The sequence below is a fragment of the Festucalex cinctus genome, chromosome 10, assembly GCF_051991245.1.
Source record: "Festucalex cinctus isolate MCC-2025b chromosome 10, RoL_Fcin_1.0, whole genome shotgun sequence".
NCBI classification, from domain to species: Eukaryota; Metazoa; Chordata; class Actinopteri; order Syngnathiformes; family Syngnathidae; genus Festucalex; species Festucalex cinctus.
The window spans coordinates 26947379-26969059 of record NC_135420.1 but is presented as its reverse complement, the minus strand read 5'-3'; the positions used below and the strand labels follow the sequence as shown (position 1 = coordinate 26969059).

At 42.0% G+C, this 21681-nt stretch overlaps 1 protein-coding gene across 10 annotated transcripts in view; it reads left to right on the top strand.

Annotated features, from left to right (window-relative positions):
- LOC144027209 (desmoglein-2.1-like) overlaps nt 1-21681 on the top strand; it is a 70552-nt gene extending 48871 nt beyond the window's left edge. For 7 of the 10 annotated variants that reach the window (XM_077534559.1, XM_077534555.1, XM_077534558.1 and 4 more), the window contains 15 exons: nt 8086-8175; nt 11730-11807; nt 13355-13483; nt 13602-13757; nt 14213-14354; nt 14924-15084; nt 15182-15316; nt 15471-15656; nt 15744-16009; nt 16102-16244; nt 17015-17236; nt 17306-17548; nt 18777-18907; nt 18998-19237; nt 20295-21681. In XM_077534559.1, coding sequence (XP_077390685.1) covers nt 8086-8175; nt 11730-11807; nt 13355-13483; nt 13602-13757; nt 14213-14354; nt 14924-15084; nt 15182-15316; nt 15471-15656; nt 15744-16009; nt 16102-16244; nt 17015-17236; nt 17306-17548; nt 18777-18907; nt 18998-19237; nt 20295-21239 — 3267 coding nt within the window. In that variant the 3' untranslated portion in view covers nt 21240-21681. Of the gene's footprint in view, nt 1-7205; nt 7225-8085; nt 8176-11729; nt 11808-13354; nt 13484-13601; nt 13758-14212; nt 14355-14923; nt 15085-15181; nt 15317-15470; nt 15657-15743; nt 16010-16101; nt 16245-17014; nt 17237-17305; nt 17549-18776; nt 18908-18997; nt 19238-20294 lie in introns of those variants that run through there. The other 3 variants (XM_077534560.1, XM_077534557.1, XM_077534564.1) reach the window with 2 other exon arrangements.

Sequence of the window (21681 nt, the reverse complement as noted above, 5' to 3'; positions counted from 1 at the left end):
CGGCTTTTGATTAAAAAAAAAAAAAAAAAAAAATCGAGAAAAATCTCTCTGCGGTGATGATGAGAGCAGGAACACTTCATCAGGAAGACACCGTCAGGATCAAATCAGGACACTTGTGCTGAGAAGGAGCTTCATTAACAAGACACCACCACAACAGCAGCAAATACCTCATAACGACCAGCAGAATCTACGACCGCTACATTAACAATAATCAACACATTACAAAAACTACAAAAATAACCGCACCAGAAACTACAACAATCGACAAAAAACAAAAACTCTGCCTGCACCACCTACGACAGAAAACCTTGTTTTGTTTTCCTTAACCCACTTTTTAAACCCTAATATGAACCCCAAATCAAGTTCTAGTATGGGCCCAATAATCGAGTTTTAAAATGTTACTTGCAACTCTCACTTGAACTGTGAATAAAATGTGAGTCTTCAAACGCTAGCCTAGTTTGACATCCTAATCGGAAATAATTTTAATCCGAAGACACAATGTAAACACTACTTTGAACCACTAATCCAGGTTTAAAACACTAATCTGGAACCGTGACTGTAGTTTGAAACGGTAAACCTGTTTTAAAGCCCTAATTCGAAAGCTCAAATTTCCATCCATCCATTCATTCTCTCAATCACTTCTTCGCTCGTCTTCACATTCAAAACCATCGCTGAGTGGGAGGTGAGATCAGGCGAATGCACCGCTACACCAGTGGACAAACCCAAATTGGAACCAGTCATCATATTTTATCGTCAAAGTATCATTTAGCATGTAATAACAAGTACGACTTTTATGTGTTGAACATTACATGAGGAACGAGGCTGCGATCCGGCGGTTAGCTTAGCGTGCTATCGCTAACCGACATTAAAGCTGATTTGTTGCAAACGGCTCCCGTTAGCCTTGGTCTGAATATTAGCATGGCACTGAATTATGAATTGCTGCTTGTATATTTTAAAAAGGAAACGTTGATCGGCGTTGCACGCCCTCTGGTGGCCGAGTCTCACGGGAGCGACGTTAAAAAATCCATGAAAACTCGTTCGCGCGACACAGATCTCAAATCCTGTTTTACGATGAATTATGCAAACCTTTGCATTTATTATTTGGGTGGAGTGGGGGTGGGGGGGTGGGGGGGGGGGGGGGGGTGAACTAATCTGTACCGCCAACCCAGGCTCGAAACGCTAATTTGAAAGCCTTAACCAGGCTTGAATCCTTGTATGAACACTAAAGCAGGGATTTGATTCACAGCGGTGGAGAATCACATTCAGATTTTGATTCTGAACTGCCTTGAGATAAGAATAAGAAAAGCTGTTTCGGACCTGCAACAAAAAACAAAACAAAAATACTTTTCAATAAAAAAAAAAAGCAACCTACCATATTGTGTTTGATAAAACAACAGTAAGTAAAAGCACAATTTAATGAAATGCTTCAAAAGAATGGACATTGTTCTGCTCCTTCGGACTCTTACTTTTCATTTCTGTCTTATTGTTATCACGTACACTACAGTAAGGATTTAAAAAGTGTAAGAATCACATTCTGATTCTTTAATCTAGCGGAGGGGTCACCAACATGGTGCCCGTGGGGCACTAAGGTAGCCCCCCAAGGATGACATGGGTAGCCCACAGGATCTTCTCCAGATCCTGCGTGAATACTCATCATGGAGAATGTGAGCGTCAGATTGTATTGTTATCCATCATTTCATCATCACAAGAGGGGCACGCGACTTTTCGTGGCCCGGATGTGCGTGACAAGTTATTGGTCGTTTTCTTTCATCTTTGATCTTGTGCGCTCGTGTTTCATTTTCCACAGGAAGCCGTGGAGCAAATTCGGCTTCCTCCCAGACAAAACCCAAAACACACAAACACAAAACAAGACAAGCCAAGCATTTTGCTTGGGTTTCCTCTTTCCGCCGCTGATGTGTTGCGTAGTAAACAAGAGGCCTTAATGAAATCTTTCATCAGCAGCTGACTGGCCGCTGGGGACCGCCGCCGTCTAATGCGCCAATTCATTATGAAAATGACTTACGAGACGCCCGTTCCAGGCGGCGGCAGACATTATTACGCGCCCGCGCTGATTGCATTATGGCAGCGGAATAACGGAGATGTCGCAGCTCAGTGGAGGGATGTCGCCCGTAATGACACAACACAAGAAAACATTCGCGAGTGACGCGTCAAACACTTTCATTGGCTTTATCGCGCTCCATCTTACGCAAATGATCCATCCGTCCATCTTCTTGAGCGCTTATTCCTCACAAGGGGTGCTGGAGCCTATCTCAGCTGGCTTTGGGCAGTAGGCGGGGTACACCCTGGACCGGTTGCCAGCCAATCGCAGGGCACACAGAGACGAACAACCATCCAAACGCACAAGCACACCTAAGGGACAATTCGGAGCACCCAATTAACCTGCCACGCATGTCTTTGGAATGTGGGAGGAGACCGGAGTAGCCGGAGAAAACCCACGCAGGCACGGGGAGAACATGCAAACTCCACCCAGGAAGGCCGGAGCCTGTCCTCAGAACTGGGAGGCGGACGTGCTAAAAATCAGTCAAAATCCAGTAAAACAGCCGGCAGCGAAAATGGCTGGGAGTGAATGAGTTAATTATGTTATTAGGTATTTAGAAAATACTACTTTAGTTTAATCAATACATGTCTAAATTATATATTTTTTTCTGAATATATCCATCCATGTCTTTTCTTTACCCGCTCATCCCCACGAGAGCAAATGAGTTAAATGCTCTTGCGCGTGTCCCATTTTCTTTCTCTCAGCGTCGTTCTGGCTCCAAAAAAAGCGATAAAGGCGCATCACAAAGAACTCAAAAGTTTTGTTTTTTCTGGCACACGCTATAAAAGAGTGAGTTGAGACGCGCGCCCAGACTAAATGCATTACTGGCCTCATAAAGTCAAACGAGAGACTTCCAAGCAGAGTTCACTGAGAAGATTTAACAGGAGGTGATGGAGGGGAAAACGTTCCAGAAATTTCAAAAGTGTGACGTGAAGTAAAAGTCTCAAGTCAAGAGCCGCATTTGGTATGTTTGGGATTTGATGGCGCAACATCAATGGCAACGTTCATGCCAGTGAAAAACCACATCACAGAAATCCGGAAACGTGCTGCATTCAAGGAACATGTGAAATATTTAGTGGTTTGAAATATTTAGCGATTTTACAAAGTATGGACCGATCTGTGCTGCATGAAAATTGGTGTGTATGTGTGTCACTGTCACGATATGACCCACTCCTCGATCTTTAATCTGTATTAGGGATTTACATGATCAAAAGTCCGGTAATATTTGTTGCAATCATTTAGCTGTTTTTGAGCTGTATTTGAAATTAGCCCATTTTTATGAATTAATTTCTTCATATATATATATATAATTAAAAAAAATAATTATTGGTTTGAACTTTATGATGATAATTTTAAATGATGAAATAAAAAATTGCACTCCATTTAACAAATCCATTGTGGTCCTTGATCCCAAAGATTTGTCCACTTATCCTTGTTTGAGTGGATCTCAAAAGTCTACACACCCCTGTTTAATTGCCCTGTTTTTGTGATAGAAAAAAAAAAGAGATCCAGTCGAACGGTTGAGCTTTATTTTGGGTTAATTAGTGGCGTATTAAAAACTTGCAGGTGTTTACCAACTCTCATTTAACGTACAGTTGAATGTGATTGGTTATTTCTGAATGCAGTCACATCTACTGCACACTTTTACTGAGTTGCACCAGTTATAGGTTATATTAAATTAAGCTTGGAAAAATGTTTTGACATGATTTATCTTGGTCTCATCTTTTTTTATATATAACATAAACCTGGCTTTTCATATCCATTGTAAATTATCAATGCATGAATTATTTGGCAAGTTAGCAAATAAAAAAATTACTAAGGCTGCCAAAGGGGGAAAAAAAAAAGGTTTGCTGTTTGAGGTCAAAACAAAATACTGTACTAGTTGATCGTGATTTTCAGCCATGTTTTTTTGTTTACAGCCAGCTGGAAGTCTTTCAAGTCAGACCTAGTAAACTTCCAAGTTTTTTTTTTTATTCCCAGTTTTTCGGAGGCGGCAAATTATTTCCCAGAAGCCTCACCGACACAAACTCAGACATCCAAAAAAGTTGAGAGTGAATAACAAAACACTCCACAGAACAACAACAGCAACAGGAGCTACAAGAGATTCCGACATGTTCTCAAGCTGTAGGATCCAATTAGAGACCTGAGTCGTGTTTTGGTAGCAAACAGTTCAACCTCAAAAATTCATTCGCTAGTACGTGTTCTTGTTTTTTGGCGGAGGCCATGGTTCGCATATGCGATAACAAAAAAGTCAGTTGTTTAACTTTTAAGGGTCACCTATCTGTCTGCTATACAAAATTCAAATTTGCTGACAATCAAGACAAAATAGGAAACAGAATTTTGTTTTCAAGGACCACCTGGAAGTGGCCAAATAGATTATGTTTTTGAAGGACCAGTGACCAATCCTAAAATGGCCCCTTTAAACCAAATCTGCAGGTATGGCTTCTTAAGACTTTTTTTTTTTTTTCTGAGGTCTACTCATGACAGACGTGTACCAAATTTTGTGTTGCTAGGTGAAACTGGCTTGAGATGCTTGGAGATATTTTTTGAAACGGCATCATTTGATTGGCTTTCGTGTTAACATGCATGATCTCACTTTCCAGTTGCCGGATCTTGCAAAATAGATGTGCATTGTAATGCTCTATAGTGCCCCCAGAGGCCTGTTTATTTATTTATTTTTGACGGAAATAAATCCAATCATGACTGAGCATTGCTGTTCGACAAGTTGGCTTGTATTTTTTTTTTTCTTAAGAAAAAGGACGAAAACAAAACTAGTGTGAGAATTTAAAATGACAAGAAGTCGTCCTCAGAGAGAGCCTGCCAGAAAGTAATAAATAAATAAATAAACGAACGAATAGATGAGAGTCAGCATCTCCTGTTTGGTGTCTCGGCTTGCAGCGGGCTCATGAATATTTGATGACATCATTTTGGGGCTGTCAAGTCACATGACAAGACGCATACACGCTATTGATTAACGGCCGAGGCGCACTGATTGTCTTACGGTGTCAAAAACGCTGTCATTATTGCTTCTCCGCGTCCTTCGTTAATTATGCAGCACATAAATCATCAACTATATAAAAGCTTTTTTCAAAATTATTATTACTGAAACAAGAATGGGGTAAAATAATCATTAGGATATAAGAACATGAGTTAGGTTTATTGAAAACTTTCTTCCATATTTCACCTTTTATACATTAACATTAGCTTCCTTAACGTCTAGATACAAATTTCCCTGTTACGGAAGTAACAAATGATAATTTTCTTATAGGGAGAAACAATTGTTAAAATATTTATTTTTGAGATTTAGTTTCTATACTTTCCATCTAAATTTTCCGCTGCCTTCTTTTGCAGGCTGTCCTTTTCGAACAGCGTCTTTCTGCTGAAGTTGATAAAGCGCTAGCTCAGCTAATGCTAACAGATGGTTAGCGCATTCTATTTAAAGGTTCAGCAATCTCAAAGTTGAGATGCGGCAAAATCGGCATTAGTGCTCCAAATGCTCGAATAAGTCCGGCAGGCTAAAAAAAAAAAAAAAAAAAAAAAAAAAAACTCAGATGGCGCAGTCCAGATGAAAATAAATACTGTGCATGTTGACACTTTAATTTGAGTGCCGCCGCTCGTTGGCTGAAAGTGCTGCGTCAACATTTGTCAGGCCCGGGAGCACGAGGCGCTAACGTCTTGATGGAAGGCGCCCGATCGATAGCAATAGCCGATCGAGTTCCGCTTCGGTAACTCCGGCCTGCCGCGCGCCTGACGCTAAGCTAATTAGCAACGTAATGGAGTGAACGCTTTGCGATGCGTTTGACCGCGCTCTTGACACCAAGCTGCTGACTTTTCCGGCCACTTTTAACCGCCGCACTTCACAAACACTTCATTAGCCGGCTAATTAATCCTGTGGTTGGGGTGCAGCAGGAACAGGAACGCAGTTTAACACATCACTTTAAGAGCGTAAAAAGCTTAATATCGGAAATGACCACATGGTTGTACGGAGCACCTCTGGTGTCAGGGTCTGATTATTTTTTTTTGGCTAATCTGTACCCACAGTTTAGCAATCTGTACCCACAGTTTAAAACTGTACCCAACGTTTGAGTGGTTGCTTGACAACAGTATTAACAGCGAACGGCTGCTTCTTTTACTAAACTGTGGGTACAGATTAGTAAACTGTGGGTACAGATTAGTAAACTGTGGGTACAGATTAGTAAACTGTGGGTACAGATTAGTAAACTGTGGGTACAGATTAGTAAACTGTGGGTACAGATTAGTAAACTGTGGGTACAGATTAGTAAACTGTGGGTACAGATTGCTAAACTGTGGGTACAGTTTACTAAACTGTGGGCACAGATTATTAAATTGTGGTTACAGTTTACTAAACTGTGGGCACAGATTAGCAAAAAAAAATAAAATAAATTCAGACCCTGACACCAGAGGGGCTCCGTATGGTTGCTAGAAAAAAAGTCAATTAAATAAAGTAAAAGGTACTCGCATGTTTGCGAGGTTCCGAGCAGAATGACACGCCCAAATAAGGTCGCTTTGTTCTTGTTAGAAACGGGCACAAGCATATATGTACATGTGATGTTTGTTAATAAAGGGACAGGAACACTTACGGTTCACAGTGCAGCTAATTAGAGAGTTAAAAATAGATTACGCTAACAAATGGGGTGTCAGTGACACTCCCAGGAGGGGGTGTGTGCGCGTGCACAAAAATATTTATGCAGAACCGCATTTGATACGTGTGTTATTATGTGTCTTTATGTGTTTGTGTAGAACAATGTGTGAGCGTGTGTGTGATGTGTAGCGTTTAATGAAAGCAGCTGTTTGCTGCGACGGAACTAATTGTGCTTCCTTAAAGCGTCGCATCCGTCTTGATTTGCCTCAGTAAGCCGCCGGAAGCCGTTTGGCGGAATTAATGGAGGTGAGGCGGGCAGGGCCGCACCAACCAGCGGGAATCGCCGCCTCCATTAGCGCGACGACGGCGCAAAGACGACGGTGACATCACTGCATAGGGACAGTCTCAACTGTCGTGACTGATTCATAACGTCGACATCAGCCCGTTTCTATAGCAACGGATCGCTAACAGTATACTTTGACATCGAAGACCTGCTGCAACTGATTCCGTATCCCACCGTTGATTTAGTCCCTCCTTATCACCAACACGCACATTTGCAGAGGTGAGGCGCCAACGACTCCACAGAGGCGCTGAAATTGTGGCGGCTTTTATGATAAACAAGTCTTCATTAAAGAAGACAAAAAAAAAGAGGACGAGCGGGTTTGAAGGCACAAAAGCGCCGCGGGGATTTTCAAGGTCTTGTCTAATCCGCTGAAGATTGTTTACGGCCGGCGCTAAAAGCCTGCAGAAGACTAAGAACAAAAACGTGAAGATGAGCAAGAAGATGGACAAGAAGAGCAAAAATAAAAAGAAGAAAAACAAAATCAAAGAGAATAAAAATGGAGAACATTAACAACAAAAAATAAATAAATAATTTCTACTGGCTGTATTTATTTCTGACCAACCACTGTGGATTCAAAGAAAGTCCTTCAGCATTTTCAAGTGTTGTGGAATATTGATCAATGACAGTCATACAAACATGTAGCGAGCTGAAGCTGGGATGTGCAAAATTGGCAAACATTTGCCGCCAATTTCGAGTCAACTGTTTAAGGAAATTAATAGCAGGAGAGAAGAAGATAATAGAATGTCTGCTGCTTTTAGTGTACATTGTTCGATTGTGCTTGCCGGAGGGGGAGGAGCTAGAAGAGGTGGTGACCCGAATGTGAAGGGTCAGAGAATTTGGCCTGCCCTTGTCTTGGTTCTGGGTAGGGGGCACCAATGATTTTGTCAGCAGTCCGAACTGTCCGTTGTAGTCACATTTTGTTCTTTTTTTGTGGGAAGGCTTCAGTTACATTTGTCAACAACTGTCTTGGCTATGTCACATATGCTCAAATGCGAACATTTCAGCCTTTTTAGGAACAGAGTAACTTTAGAACGTCACCTAGAAAGTGTTGAAGTAACTCGTAACTACTCCTCCCATCAGGTGACCTCCATACTAACACGACAGTCTGGCTCCATCACCTCATCCGTCTCCACCTTCTCCCCTCCCCTCTCTCCACTTGAGCGCAGACAGGTAGGCAAGCAGTGACATCTACGGGCTGAGTGAGTATTTGCATGTGTGAGTTTTTTTTTTTTTTTTCTCTGTTGACGTCTGTGTTAGTGTATATGTATTTGGTCCATCTTATTTCAAGGTATCCGTACTCACAGATCCGTACTCAAGATGGCATTATGTATGATCAGGGACTAGGATTTAGAAATTAGAAGAATAGTAACTGTTCATTCATTTCATAGAATTTGGTGACTACTCATTACTCGACTATCGGTCTAAAAAAAAAAAAAAAAAAAAAAAAAAAAAGCAACCTAGCATGCTCTGATGCTAGTAACACATCTTCGTTCGTCACTGTCGCGACCGAAACCAACAAACAAAAAATATAGCCATGTATGCTAACTTAGCAACCTAGCATTCTCTGATGCTAGCAACGCATCTTCATTCGTTACTGTCGAGACCGAAACAAACAAAAAATATAGCCATGTATGCTAACTTAGCAGCCTGGCATGCTCTGATACTAGTAACACATCTTCGTTCGTCACTGTCACGACCGAAACAAACAAAATATATAGCCATGTATGCTAACTTAGCAGCTGAGCATTCTCCAATGCTAGCAACGCATCTTCATTCGTCACTGTCGTGACCGAAACAAACAAAAAATATAGCCATATATGCTAACTTAGCAACCTAGCATGCTCTGATGCTAGCAACACATCTTCATTCGTCACTGTCGCGACCGAAACTAACAAACAAAAAACATAGCCATGTATACTAACTTAGCAGCTTAGCATGCTATGATGCTAGCAACTTTTTTTCCATTGGTCTCTGTAGCAACTGGAGCTCAAAACAAAAACAATAATTGTCTTGTATGCTAATTTAGCAGGTAGCATGCTATGATGCTAGCAACTGTTCTTCCCTGCCTTCATTCTTTTGTTGATTGACATGCGAGACTGTCCAAACTGTGACTGAATCATGCAGGATCTAAACCCTCTCTCTGCTCTGATTGGTCGACCATATTGAACGACGGGAAGATAAAGTAACCACACAAACAATGAGCGTCTGTTCCAAACGGTCATGTCAATCAACGTGGTCTCCCACGGCAACGCTGATATTGCCTTTGTAGTCCTCTTGTACTTTCCCACCGCAAGGAGAACGCAAGCAGCGTCGAGCCATCAGAAATGATGAATATTGTAACGCAAAGATGTTAAAGGTAACGTGCGAACGTGTCAGCTCACGCCGTTGGAAATATTTGTGTGCATGGGCGGAATCAAGCATGAATGTTTGCGTTGGACTTTAATGCATGAGGGACTCTTAAAAAGCTCGTAACACACCCAAGGTGTGCTGGACTTCTGACTTCTTGATTGATTGATTTACACTAAGGTGCCTTTCTCACCAGTACAACCAGTTTTTGAGACCTTTGAGGTCTCCAGTGGTTGACTGAGATATGTGCAAATATTCAACAGCTAACTTGATGAAGCAATCAGTCAACCCAATGTAAATGAGAATGTCCCAATGAGAGAAGACTGGATGGGTGCCATCGCCTCATGAACGGCGTCCTTCCTTAAATGCAGCGCTCCCTGAGCCAAAAGCTACCACAATAAAACCAGCAATTGTCTGAACTGCTGACGGAACGTTGTGCACCAACATTTTGGTGGCCTGATTTGGAGCGTTCCAACTTCAACGGAACTGTGTATGAAGACAACGTTTTCTCTCATAATGAGCTTCCAGTGTTGGTCAATTAGCATACATCGCATGAACTTTGCAGCCGATTGAACCTTGACCCTTTGGAGGTTCAACTCCTCATGGCCGAATGCCAAGTTTGCATTAATAGAAATATGTCAAGCAGTTTTCTGACTCACGTCCAAGTGACACTCCTGCATTCAAATGGAAAAATACCGCACACCCTTCCTGCCCCCCGTCTGATACGGCAAACACTTGTTGTACGACTCGTTTGATGGATGCCGCTTTAATCGCTACGTCCACCCTGTCATCAAGTTTATCACCTTTTAATGCATGTGTCAAACATACACGGCTGCCAAGGGAATGCAAATTAAAGCGGAAACCGGCGTTTACGTCGGGGTAGGGCGATGGTGACAACTATAAAGTTTTTCCTTTACGATTGAGAAAAGTTTTGCAACAGACGATAACAGTCGAAAATACTGCATTCAGCATTCCTGGCCAGAAGGTGATGTCATTGAATGTACACAACATTGTGGAGAGACCATATCATCGTCAACTGATGGGGGAGGGGGAGTACTTTCTGGGCAAAACTAAGGAAAACATTAAGAAACCAGGTAGATGACATGGAAAAAATAAGTGCAACAGTGTTCCAAATTGTAACACAACACACACAGCATTGTGGAGTGACCACATGTCATAATTGACTGAAAAGTTACAAATCTGGGCTAAACTAAATAAAATTAAGAAATTAGCCAGACTGCATGGAAGAAATAAGTTTTGTGAAATGTACACACAACATTGTGGCGCTAACGCATGCCATAATCTATTGGAAATTTAAAAAAATAATAATAATTTTTAAAAAAAGCACTTTCTGGGCAAAGCTAAAGAAAACATTAAGAAACGAGGCAGACTGCATGAAAGAAATTAGTGCAGTAGCATCCCGAAATGCAAACTTGTGGTACTACTGCATGTCAGATTGTATTGTAACCGGTCCGGTCACTTGCTGAGAAGTCGGCGAAGATTTACGCAGGACACGCTTGACTGATGAGCCCATTCAAAGGCTTCGACTTCTTCTTGTGGCTTTTGTTGGTGCTGTTGGCAAGCGCGGACATGTCACATGCCAACTGCATAAAAAGTATGTTTAACAAAAAAAAAAAAAAAACATGCACAGGTCCATGACACACGTCCAGTATGAAAGATTAAGTGCATAGGAAAACTATATTTTATTGATGAATTAATTTATTCATATACAGTATAGTAAATCAGCAATATAGTCAGTAATCAGTAAAATCAGCAATACACAAAACAATTATTTAACAAATGTTTAAAATGTTATCCAATCAATATATAAATACCAATGATTTATGAATGTATTTATTTTGATTTTATTTTTTATGAATTTATAGATTACACAAAATACAATTTGTCATGTTCAATATTGAAATTATCTAAAACTATACAAATACTGCAAATACACAAATAATATAATGGTAAATTCAATATATTTGTATGTTTTTACACATTTGGAATACTGCGGATAAAATAAAACACTGACTAACACTATGCCAATAATTCCCATTACCAATTATAGAATTAAAAAAAAAAATTGAAGTGTGATCTACTCAGTGACTGGATTTAAAATCTTAAAACCTTTTGTAGTAAAAGTAAAAGCACACTTTGAAGAACAACTTCAAAATGTTGATCAATGTTGCTATTGATGCTTCAACGTGCCAATAAATTTAAGTTAAAAAAAATGCAATCAATTTCATGAATTTTTTTCGAGGGCATCTGAGTTGATTGTCAATAGGCGGTCCTTATGTCACAGCTTCATAACATTTCATGCACACACCCTGAGAGGGCGTTCTGCTTTACAAAGCTTTCCCTCTCCTTATTCTCAGCTCAGACCTGAAGAGGACCTCCTGCAAGGCATCATTATGGTCCGAGCGCTTTTTCCTGCCAGTATTTTGTTTCTAATGGTGAGTGAATTTGAATTATTAATCATTTTTTCGTGTCAGTCAGGAGAGGAGAGGAGAGGATGTGGGCAGGTGAACATTTGGAATGTATTTAGGTGGAAAGCAGTAAACCTACTGACATTAACTCACCACACATAAGAAGTGGCTTTTTTTTTTTTTTGCCTTACATGTTACTCTACACTACAAAACGTTTTGTTGGAGTGAACAGGTGGACAGTAAGGATATATACAGGTGGATGTTAAACACTTCCACCCTTGTGAGGAATGTCCTACAGCATTCATAGATGGACATCGGGGAGAGACAGACAATCGGACATGGACCGGATATAATGCGGAGGTTTTCCTGAGGTGCATGGGCGCACACGAAAGGCATTTTCCTGGAAAGACGGAAGGTTAAAAAGTCTAAATCAAAAGTGTTTTCAGGCTTCGTTCCTCAGCCAATGAATGCAGGTTGCCATGGTGACCAGTCACGTGCGGGTTGACCTGTCTTAAGTTTCACACGAACAGAGCACCATTCATTGCATTCATTGACTTTTTTTTTTTTTTTTACGAGACAGGCAATTACAGCAAAAAAAAAAAAAAAAAAAAAGATCAGGAAACCATGCTGGAAAGAGTGTGACATTTTGCTACCAATTGGCTATTTTGGAGTCATTTTGGACATTTCCAGAGGTACTTCAAAAACAAATTGGTCATATGGATAATTTATTATTATTATTATTATTGTTGTTTCTATTATTTAATTCCGCTCCATAAAACAGTTTCATGTAGCAACAGGAAATTTGGCAGAAAAGCTTCAACAGACGAGACACAGGAAGTCAGCCATTTTGCTATGAAGCGGCCATTTTTTCGATCATTTTGGATCATTTTATCCAACTGCCACCAAATTTGATCAAATATTCTAGACTTGAGTTTTCTGTCCCACTGTGCAGCTTGTTTTCTTAACCATGGACAAAATCGTCCACGAAGACAAGAGGTTTGCTTAACTCATTGACTGGCAGACATTTTCGCTCTCGGCTGTTTTACTGGATTTTGACTGATTTTGCAAGTCCCACAGAATATTGTGTTCTATTGCTATAAAAACATGGAACCTACCAAAAGAAAGGTAAGTCTCTTCTTTCATTGGGGGTTTCCGTTTTGCAGCAATTAGCATTAGAATATAGCTAAGTTTCATCATTATTCACAAATATGTTTAGAATTGTGTGGAAACAGTTTGTTTTCAACATGGCCCTGGTTGATCTCTTATACTCTGCTGCCACCTGCTGGCAGTTTTTGTCATTACCACTTTTTCACTCGTTCACTGCAGTCCAGAGGATACATCAAAACCTGTATACGCTAGCCTTAAAAAAAAAACAAAAAAAAACAATGTGTATATATATATATATATATATATGTATGTCTTTGGGACACTTAAAACATTTAAAATAGAACGTACTTATACGTTTTTGGGAGCAAATGAGTTAAACGGAAGCTCATAGACTGTAATATATGTGTTGAATGATAAATCTGCTCCCGGTGATGTCACGGACTTTCTTGTCGTCTACTGCATTACAGCTCCAGAACACACTTGTACTGACGCTCCACTCTGGGAATGAACCAGTCCGGAAAAGAAGAGAATGGGTCATCCCTCCGAAGCAGCTCAAGGAAAATGAAGATTACACTGGGAAGCAGTATATCGCCAAGGTAAGAGCCACTTTTGTCCACCGGGAGGCGCTACTGGAGCATGTGAAGCATCCCCAGCATTTCAGTTCCATTTTTGCAGCTCCTATTCAGTTTTTGTATGTCATGTGTCTTATTTCAGATTCGGTCAGATTTTGAAGTTGACAGGGACATCAGCTACTCCCTGCAGGGCGTCGGCGCAAGCGAATACCCCTTCGACGTCTTCGTGGTGGACCCCAAAACGGGACTCATACGCGTCACCCAAAAGCTCGACAGGGAGAAAATCGATAATTACAATGTGAGCGACCCCTCCTGTAATTACTCACCTTTTTTTTTTTATTTAATACCTGTAAATAAATATAGATTTGTACTCCTGAATCAGAAATAATTTTACTTTTTGATATTTCATATCACAATGCTTGGCAAAAGGGCCATTTCATTAGGTACACCTCCACACTTTATTTGTATTTTTTTATTTTATTTTTTTTTTTACAAAATAAAGACATTGATGAATGTGAATATTAACATTACATCATTTTCTACCCAAACTTTTAACAAAAAAAAAATGAAAAAGAAAAATTTGAAGACATAATAGCAACCTAGCTATATGCCAAACTAAAGTGGATGCATAGCTCTAAAATGAAAAAAAAAAAAAAACGAATTGGGAAAGGTTATTGTAATACCTCAAATCGGCCACTGGTGGTGCTGTGGAGGAAGTCAAGTCAAAGTTGTTTGTCCTATTTGTCCTTTCAGCTGTTGGGCATCGCCAGATTCAACGACGGCACCGAGGCGGAGAAAAGGATTGACATCCGCGTAAAGGTGCTGGACGAGAACGACAACGAGCCGCGGTTTGACGCCATGCAGCCCGTGGACGTGTACGAACGCAGCCCAGCGGGTTAGAGAACAGATGAACAATAACAACACATGAGACATACAGATCCATGAACGTAGAATTTTGTATTTTATTGAGGTACAGTATTCTTGTCTGAATTTTCTATAGCGTTTATCTTGATTAGGGTCAGACTTGAAGCCATGCGAATGTACAGTACCATTACATCATCAGTGACAAGTCTCTAGCGACTAGCCATACATTCCTCCGGTTCTGATCATTGCATAATTTTATGGAAAATAAGGGGGAAATGGTGAAAAAAATGCCAAAATGTCTCGCACTGTAAACAGGTGTGATAGACAAAACAGATTCACACCAAAATAGATTAGCGATTAGAATTTAAAGTAAACTAAAATATGTTTGTTGCCATTCCACTTCAGTCCTGTAGATGGCAGTGTAGCATTACAAAGCATGTGACAACTGACAGCCATGGGCTGGATCATTAGGCCTCAATGCCATTTCTTCTTCTTTGGCCCCAGGTTTTTTTTTTGTTTGTTTTGTTTTTGCATTTTCCTAGCATGTCTCCTTGGTAGAGTCAAAACGTATCATGTGCTTGGATGTCTTGTATTTTCCAGGGACTCCCGTCACGACCGTCACCGCGACCGACGCGGATGAACCGGGCAACCCCAACTCTCAGCTGTTCTACACCATCGTGAAGCAGGACCCGCCTCACAACATGTTCCACATGAACAGCGACGGAAACATCTACGTGGACAAGTCTACTCTGGATAGAGAGGTGCCGGCTCCTCCAAAAATAAATTCAATGTATGAAATTTGAATTTTTCTAAAAAAAAAACCCAAAACTTTTGAATGTTGTGGTTTTGTGATGTCAGACAACAGATCAGTACTTTGTGACGGTGCAAGCTCAGGACCTCAACGGCGACCTTGACGGACTGACAGGAACCAGCACGCTGACCATCAATGTGCTGGACATCAACGACAACCTTCCAATGCTGGAAAAAGACCGCGTAAGTTTTGTTTTTAAACCACAAGCTGGTCATCTTATTGGTCACGTAATCTGCTCGAGTAGTCGATTGAGTCTGGACGTTCTGAAAGCATGGATCAGATTTTCAGATGTCTTGTCAAAGGTCACGCGATGAACTGACTAGTCGTGCTTTGCAGTACGAGGGCAGCATCATGGAGAACACGAAGGGTGTGGAGGTGATGAGGTTCAAAGCTCAAGACTTGGACCTGAAGGACACGGAAAACTGGCAAAGCGTGTTTGATATCGCCAAAGGCAACGAGGCCAAATACTTCAGCATCAAGACGGACCCAAAGACCAACGAGGGAATCCTGATGCTTGACAAGGTACGCGCGAAAAATAAACAGACGCAGGCTAGCCACGTTAGTGTCGCAACGTGTCGCAATTTGAAAAAAAAACGTCCGATTTTGCAGCCGGTGGATTATGAGGACGTGAAGGATCTTGTCCTTGAACTCACCGTGAGGAACAAGGCTCCGCTTTATGAAGGACTTCAGCAAAGCGCGCCGCCGAAAACCTACCCGGTCAAAATCAACGTGCAAAACCAGCGTGAAGGTCCACATTTTGATCCCAAAGTCAAAGTGATCGCCATGTCGGAGGGAAGCAGCACGACCGTCAATGACGTCATTGCTCGCTACCCGGCACTAGATGGCGACACCGGGAAACCGGCGGAGAAAGTCAAGTGAGCTGCTGCACACCGAATCCAAAATACACGGCATGCCGCTGGGTTCTTCACCGGAATGAATCGGTGTGATAGTTTGAACTGTCTTGTAGGTATCTTAAAGGTTCGGACCCTGACAACTGGCTCACCATTGACCCAGAAACCGCTGACATCAGACTGAACAAGATGCCCGACAGAGAGTCCACTTTCTTGGTCAACGGGACGTACTACGCTCAAGTCATCTGCGTTTCGGAAGGTGCGCTATACCGCAGTTGAATCATTTTGGTGGTGTCCCGGTAGGGGAAGTAACACAGTACAAATACTTATAGAACTGTATTTGACTCGATTTGAGATTTATGATGTTGATTAGGGATAGACCGATATGGTTTTTTCAGGGCCGATATCAATGCTGATTATTAGTACTCGAGGAGGTTGATGACATCGTCATTTTCATTAAAAAAATAAATAAATAACTAAATAAAGAATAAAAAAATTAATTAAAAAAAAGCTGGGAATCTTGCCGTCAAAATGTTTTTTAAATGCATATGGCAATCTTGACGTTGTTGTAATATCTTAAAGCTTTTATTGAACTTTTTTTTTCTTAGGCAATAGACATCCTTTAAAATTTCTAAATAAAAAAAAATTAAAAAAAAATGTTCAAGAAGTGCCCTCGGTCATCAGTACGTCTTAAAAAGTTAAATGGAAATGGAAACAAGTAAATATCATGGCTCTCTATAGTTTTCTACAGTAAATCTTTTTTTCAAAATTTAAAAATAAGGCAATTTCATTTTTCACATTTCTAGTTTTAATGTCAGATCAAAACAAATGTTTCAAAAGGTTCCCGGCATCTCTTTTAAAGTTAACGGAAAATTTAAATAAATAGTTTCCTGAGATGTTAAAAAAGTTTTGGATTATATTTTATGGGCTGCCAGATTTTTCAAAAAGGCAGATACTGATATTCGTTAAAATGCACCGGTATCTGAACTTAATTAGACGGTTGTTTCCGCTTGTGGTTGCCACAAACAGACACCCCCTCGAGCACCGCCACTGGCACTGTGGCCATCCAGGTGGAAGACTTCAACGACCACTGTCCCACCCTGACCGGCACCCTGCAGACATTGTGCATCCCTGACGACACGGTCATCGTCAGCGCTATCGACAGAGACGACTTTCCCAACGGAGCTCCTTTCACCTTCGATATCATCCCGGAGGGAAGTCCGGGAAAATGGCAGGTGGAGCATCTCAACGGTGAGGAGACGACGTCTGCTTTGGATCTCATCGAACGTTCATCTCATGAAGGAAATCTGTGTTGGGCAGATACCGCAGCCATCCTGAGGGCCCAGCACTCCTTACGGTCGGGTCCGCATCAGGTGGAATTATTGGTGAAGGACCAGCAAGGGAAGACGTGCTCGGAACCGCAGAAGGTGACGGTCCGGGTGTGCACCTGCGAGGACGGAGTGATTTGCGGAAAACGAGGCGGACGAGGTCAGCCTGACAAGAAATCCGAGTTGGGACCCGCAGGCATCGGACTTCTGCTAATGGGCCTGCTGCTGCTGTTGCGTAAGTGCCATCAAACCAGTGTGAAGGTTGGACGGAAATCAGGGGGAAGAGTTATAGCACCAAAATATATTGTTACCACTAGGGGGAGCCTGTGCATCTCTTCATGTTGACACCTTCATCACACGTTTGACATTTCAAGATGTGACTCAGAGTTTCGTTGTTCTTTTTTATTGCGAGTAGTCAAACTTAATAACAAAAACTTGAAGTTAATATTTGATAGCAAATAAATCTGTATGAGTACATCTGGTAATCAACAAAAGTGATGCAAAAAAAAACAAAAAATAAATGGGAGACATGCTTGGCCTTTTTCAGGAACGGCTTCATGAGACTTGTTTGTGGTTTTGCTTATGATAGACGAGCCTACAAAATTTGATGTTGAAGGGAAACTTTTTTTGTTTTTTTTTAATGTCTTTTTGTTATTCAAAGAAAACGACACCTTCAGTGTCATCCGATTTTGAGCATTTTCACATAATTCATCTTTCAAGGCAAACAGAATATTGTGTGCTATGACTACGTAAATGTGGTGGATACCATATGAAAGATTAGATTCCATTCTCTTGTTAGAAAAAAAGGTATGACTCTACCTTATTCTGTTCTTTAGTCATCACTATTTGAAAATAGGTCATTTGAGTGACACCAAGCTATAATGTAAAAAAAAAAAAAAAAAAAGAAGTAGAAAACAAGCGTTTTGCGAAAAGATACATTTTCTGTACAACAGTGAATTTGACACTAATATTTTTTGTTTAGTGACGCGCTGTGGATTAGATTTAATGTGACAAAAACTTTGATCATTCACGACATCCTTGAAAACGTATTTCCTAAGTTCCGCCATGTTTTCATGTCATTTCATCCACGGAATCCCATTGAAAAGAGATACGATGCTGCCATCTTCCGGCCATACTTAGTGTGTGTTTATTTAACTCATTCATGAAACCGGAGCTGCCCAAGACGTTGCACTGCCCATTAAAAAAAAAAGACAAAAAAAAAACTAGTTGACATCAATTAATGTTTGTGGCGGTACTCGTTGGGAATTCCATGAACGTCAATTCACGTTAACGGCAGGAAAAGTTAAAGATAACTCTCTCACATGTATGATTCAATTTTGGTAGCAATTGGACAAAATCTCAAAGACGAGTTGCCATTTCTCGTTGATATGCCCATTCTTAAGAAGTAAATGACAGATGAACATTTTAAGATATGAAATACAAGCGTATTGTTGTTGTTCCAGTGGTTCCCCTGCTGTTGCTCTTCTGCCAGTGTGGAGGCAATCTGGGCCTGCCGGGAGGTGCTGCGGAAATCCCGTTTGAAACCACGTCCCACTTGGTCAACTACTGCACCGAAGGCCAGGGGGAGAACGCGGTTAGTCCCGCTCCACTCGGCCAGCTCTCGAAGTCGCTTGTGCAGTTTTTTAAACAACGTTTCCATCCCTTTTGTCGGCTCGGTGGCCAGGAGGTGCCGCTAAACTTCATCCCGGCACAGCAGGTGGCCGAAGACGTGAGCGATCGCGTGAACCAGTCGGCCTTTGTAGACGCCTTCCAGGGAAACGTGGAGCAGTCTTGGGCGAGGAGGCAGGCCAACATGAACACCTTCTACTCCAGGTTCGGGGGCGCTGCGGTGGGATGCCAGGCCGTGGCGGAGTACGACAGCATCGCTCTACCGGACCACCTGATCGCCCAATACTACCAGCAGGTGAGAAATAGCTTTGAACCTGTGATTGAACTTCTCTGCTGGCCAACTGTTGACGAACTTGATTGCGACCGACATCAGCTTTGTGGGACAAAACGGTGGACCGGATCAAACGGTGGACCGGATCACGAACACCAATCTCCTCGTCGTTCATGACATTCTGAAATAAATATAATATATAAGTAGCTTTGGTGCCCAAAGCGCTTTACAAAGCCTCACATTCACCCAATCACACACCGGCAGTCGACTGCAGCCATGCAGGGCGCTGGGAGCAAATCGGGGTTCAGTGTCTTGCTCAAGGACACTTTGACGTGGTCACCCAGGGGTGAATGTTGAACTCGCAACCTCACTGATGGCAGACGACCACTCTACCACTGAGCCATGCCACCCCGGGAACTCCCACGTTTTTGTATTCTATATTGAGTGGAATTTATAGCAACATTAGGTCAACCACTATGTAGGACCAAAACTGCCAAAACAAAAAAATAAATAAACAAATAATAAATAAAAGTGACAATAAAAATGGATATAGAAAATATATTCAGGGAGTCCTCGAGTTAAGACGTTTCGACTGTTTGGCCCCGTTTCGACTTTTTGGCCCCATCCACCATTTTGGCCCCTCGGCCGTTATTTAGCCCTTAGCTAGTGCTAGCGCTTGTGCACTTTCGTTGTGGTAGTATCTTTGGCTTTTTCGCCCTCTTTTTTTTTTTTTCACTCTCCCCTTCTTTTCCATCCACCTCTACAGCATGTTCTTATTTTTTTTTATTTTTATTATTATTATTTGAATGTATTTTAGATTTTTTATGGAAATTGATTTGATGTAAATATTGAATTTAATGGGGAAATTCGACTTAAGTCGAAATGCGGGTTGCATCCCTAGCGTAGGAACGGAACTCCCATGTAACTTGAGGACTATATATGATATATATATTTATTCATTATTTATTTATTTAATTTCAATTTTGGCAGTTTTGGTCCTCCATAAACCACAGCTCTGGATCAGTTGTAATCTTCACGACTTTCACATAATTTTTTTTTTTTTTTTTACTTGTTTCAATAGAAGGTGTACAGCGAAGGCGGCAGAGGAAACCTGGCGACGAAGGACGCTCACTTGAAGTACAATTTTGAGGGCCAAGGCTCCTCGGCCGGCTCGGTGGGCTGCTGCAGCCTCCTGGGGAACGACAACGACCTGCAGTTCCTCGACGACCTGGGCCCCAAGTTCAAGACCCTGGCGGAGCTGTGCGGCGGCCAGAAGATCCGACCAGATGTCATTCCGCCACCGGCAAAGATCTTAACGGAACCAAGGCCGGAACTCGCCAAGCTGCCGCCGGTCGTCCCCGCGGTAGACCAAACTGTGACTCGGCTGGCGAAGCAAAACACGACTACGTGGAATCAAGACATGGCGGCAGTGGTGGAAGGGATGGAAAACCAAGGCCAGATGTTCTTGCTCCAGCAGCAGCAGCCCGTTTATTACGCCGCCACCGCCGCTCCCATGCAATACGTAGTCCAGCCACAAGTCCAGAACGCCGTGCTGCTGGCCGAGGCACCGGCGAGCCATCTCCAGGGTGTCGTTCTGGCAGCGCCTGCGACGCAAGGCGTGCTCGTATCTGGCGGACACACCAAGGATGCCGGCGTGGTGCTGGTAGAAAACCCCAAGATCCAGACCCAGATCCACGCCAGAAATCAGCCCAGCCTCCAGAAGATGGTGGTGGTGGAAAGCAAGCTCCCTGTGGGGTCTGTGAAAGTTGACGGGGGGATCGGAACCTCGTTGGTGCAAGGAGGTGGAGCAGCTGAGCGCATTTCTGGAGCTCAGAAAGTCCTGTTGGTGGAAGGCTCATCCAGCGTAAACCAAGCTGGAAGCGTGTCCCATAAGAGGAACACCTCCGGATCCAAAATGTCCTGCAACGTCAAAAGCACCGCCACCAAGTCCACTGGACCTCAGGCGGCTTCTTCCAGAATCCCAACGTACCGCAAGGTTGTGGTGCAGCAGGAGACACGCAAATGACGGATTTTGGTTATCAGACGTTCCCGTTGTAAATGATACTCGGATACTTTTCCTCAACTGGATTATGAGGCAATCCTGCTGTTTCCAGTGCCCTTATCTCAATTCCCTCCCTCTCTTTTTTTGGTATGTAAAAGCATGTTTGTTTGATTGTTGTTGTTTTTTTATACACTTGTCAGCACTAGCAACAAATATTGTGGAAGCTTTCATACGTGCAGTTGGATTTCTCCGGTCTGAATCAGTTGTGAATCATTTGTTTCAAAAATACATTGCACATGTTTGAAGATAATTACTAAAAAATGTGCAAACTGAATTTTGGCGCTAGAGCTTTAAACACTTTTTCACCATTTCAGTGTTCCTGATTTTTGAGGGGGCGTGGTTAAAATGGGGCCTGGTGTCAGGCATCAGAACCAATTTTACGGCAAATAAAATAAACATAAAAGCA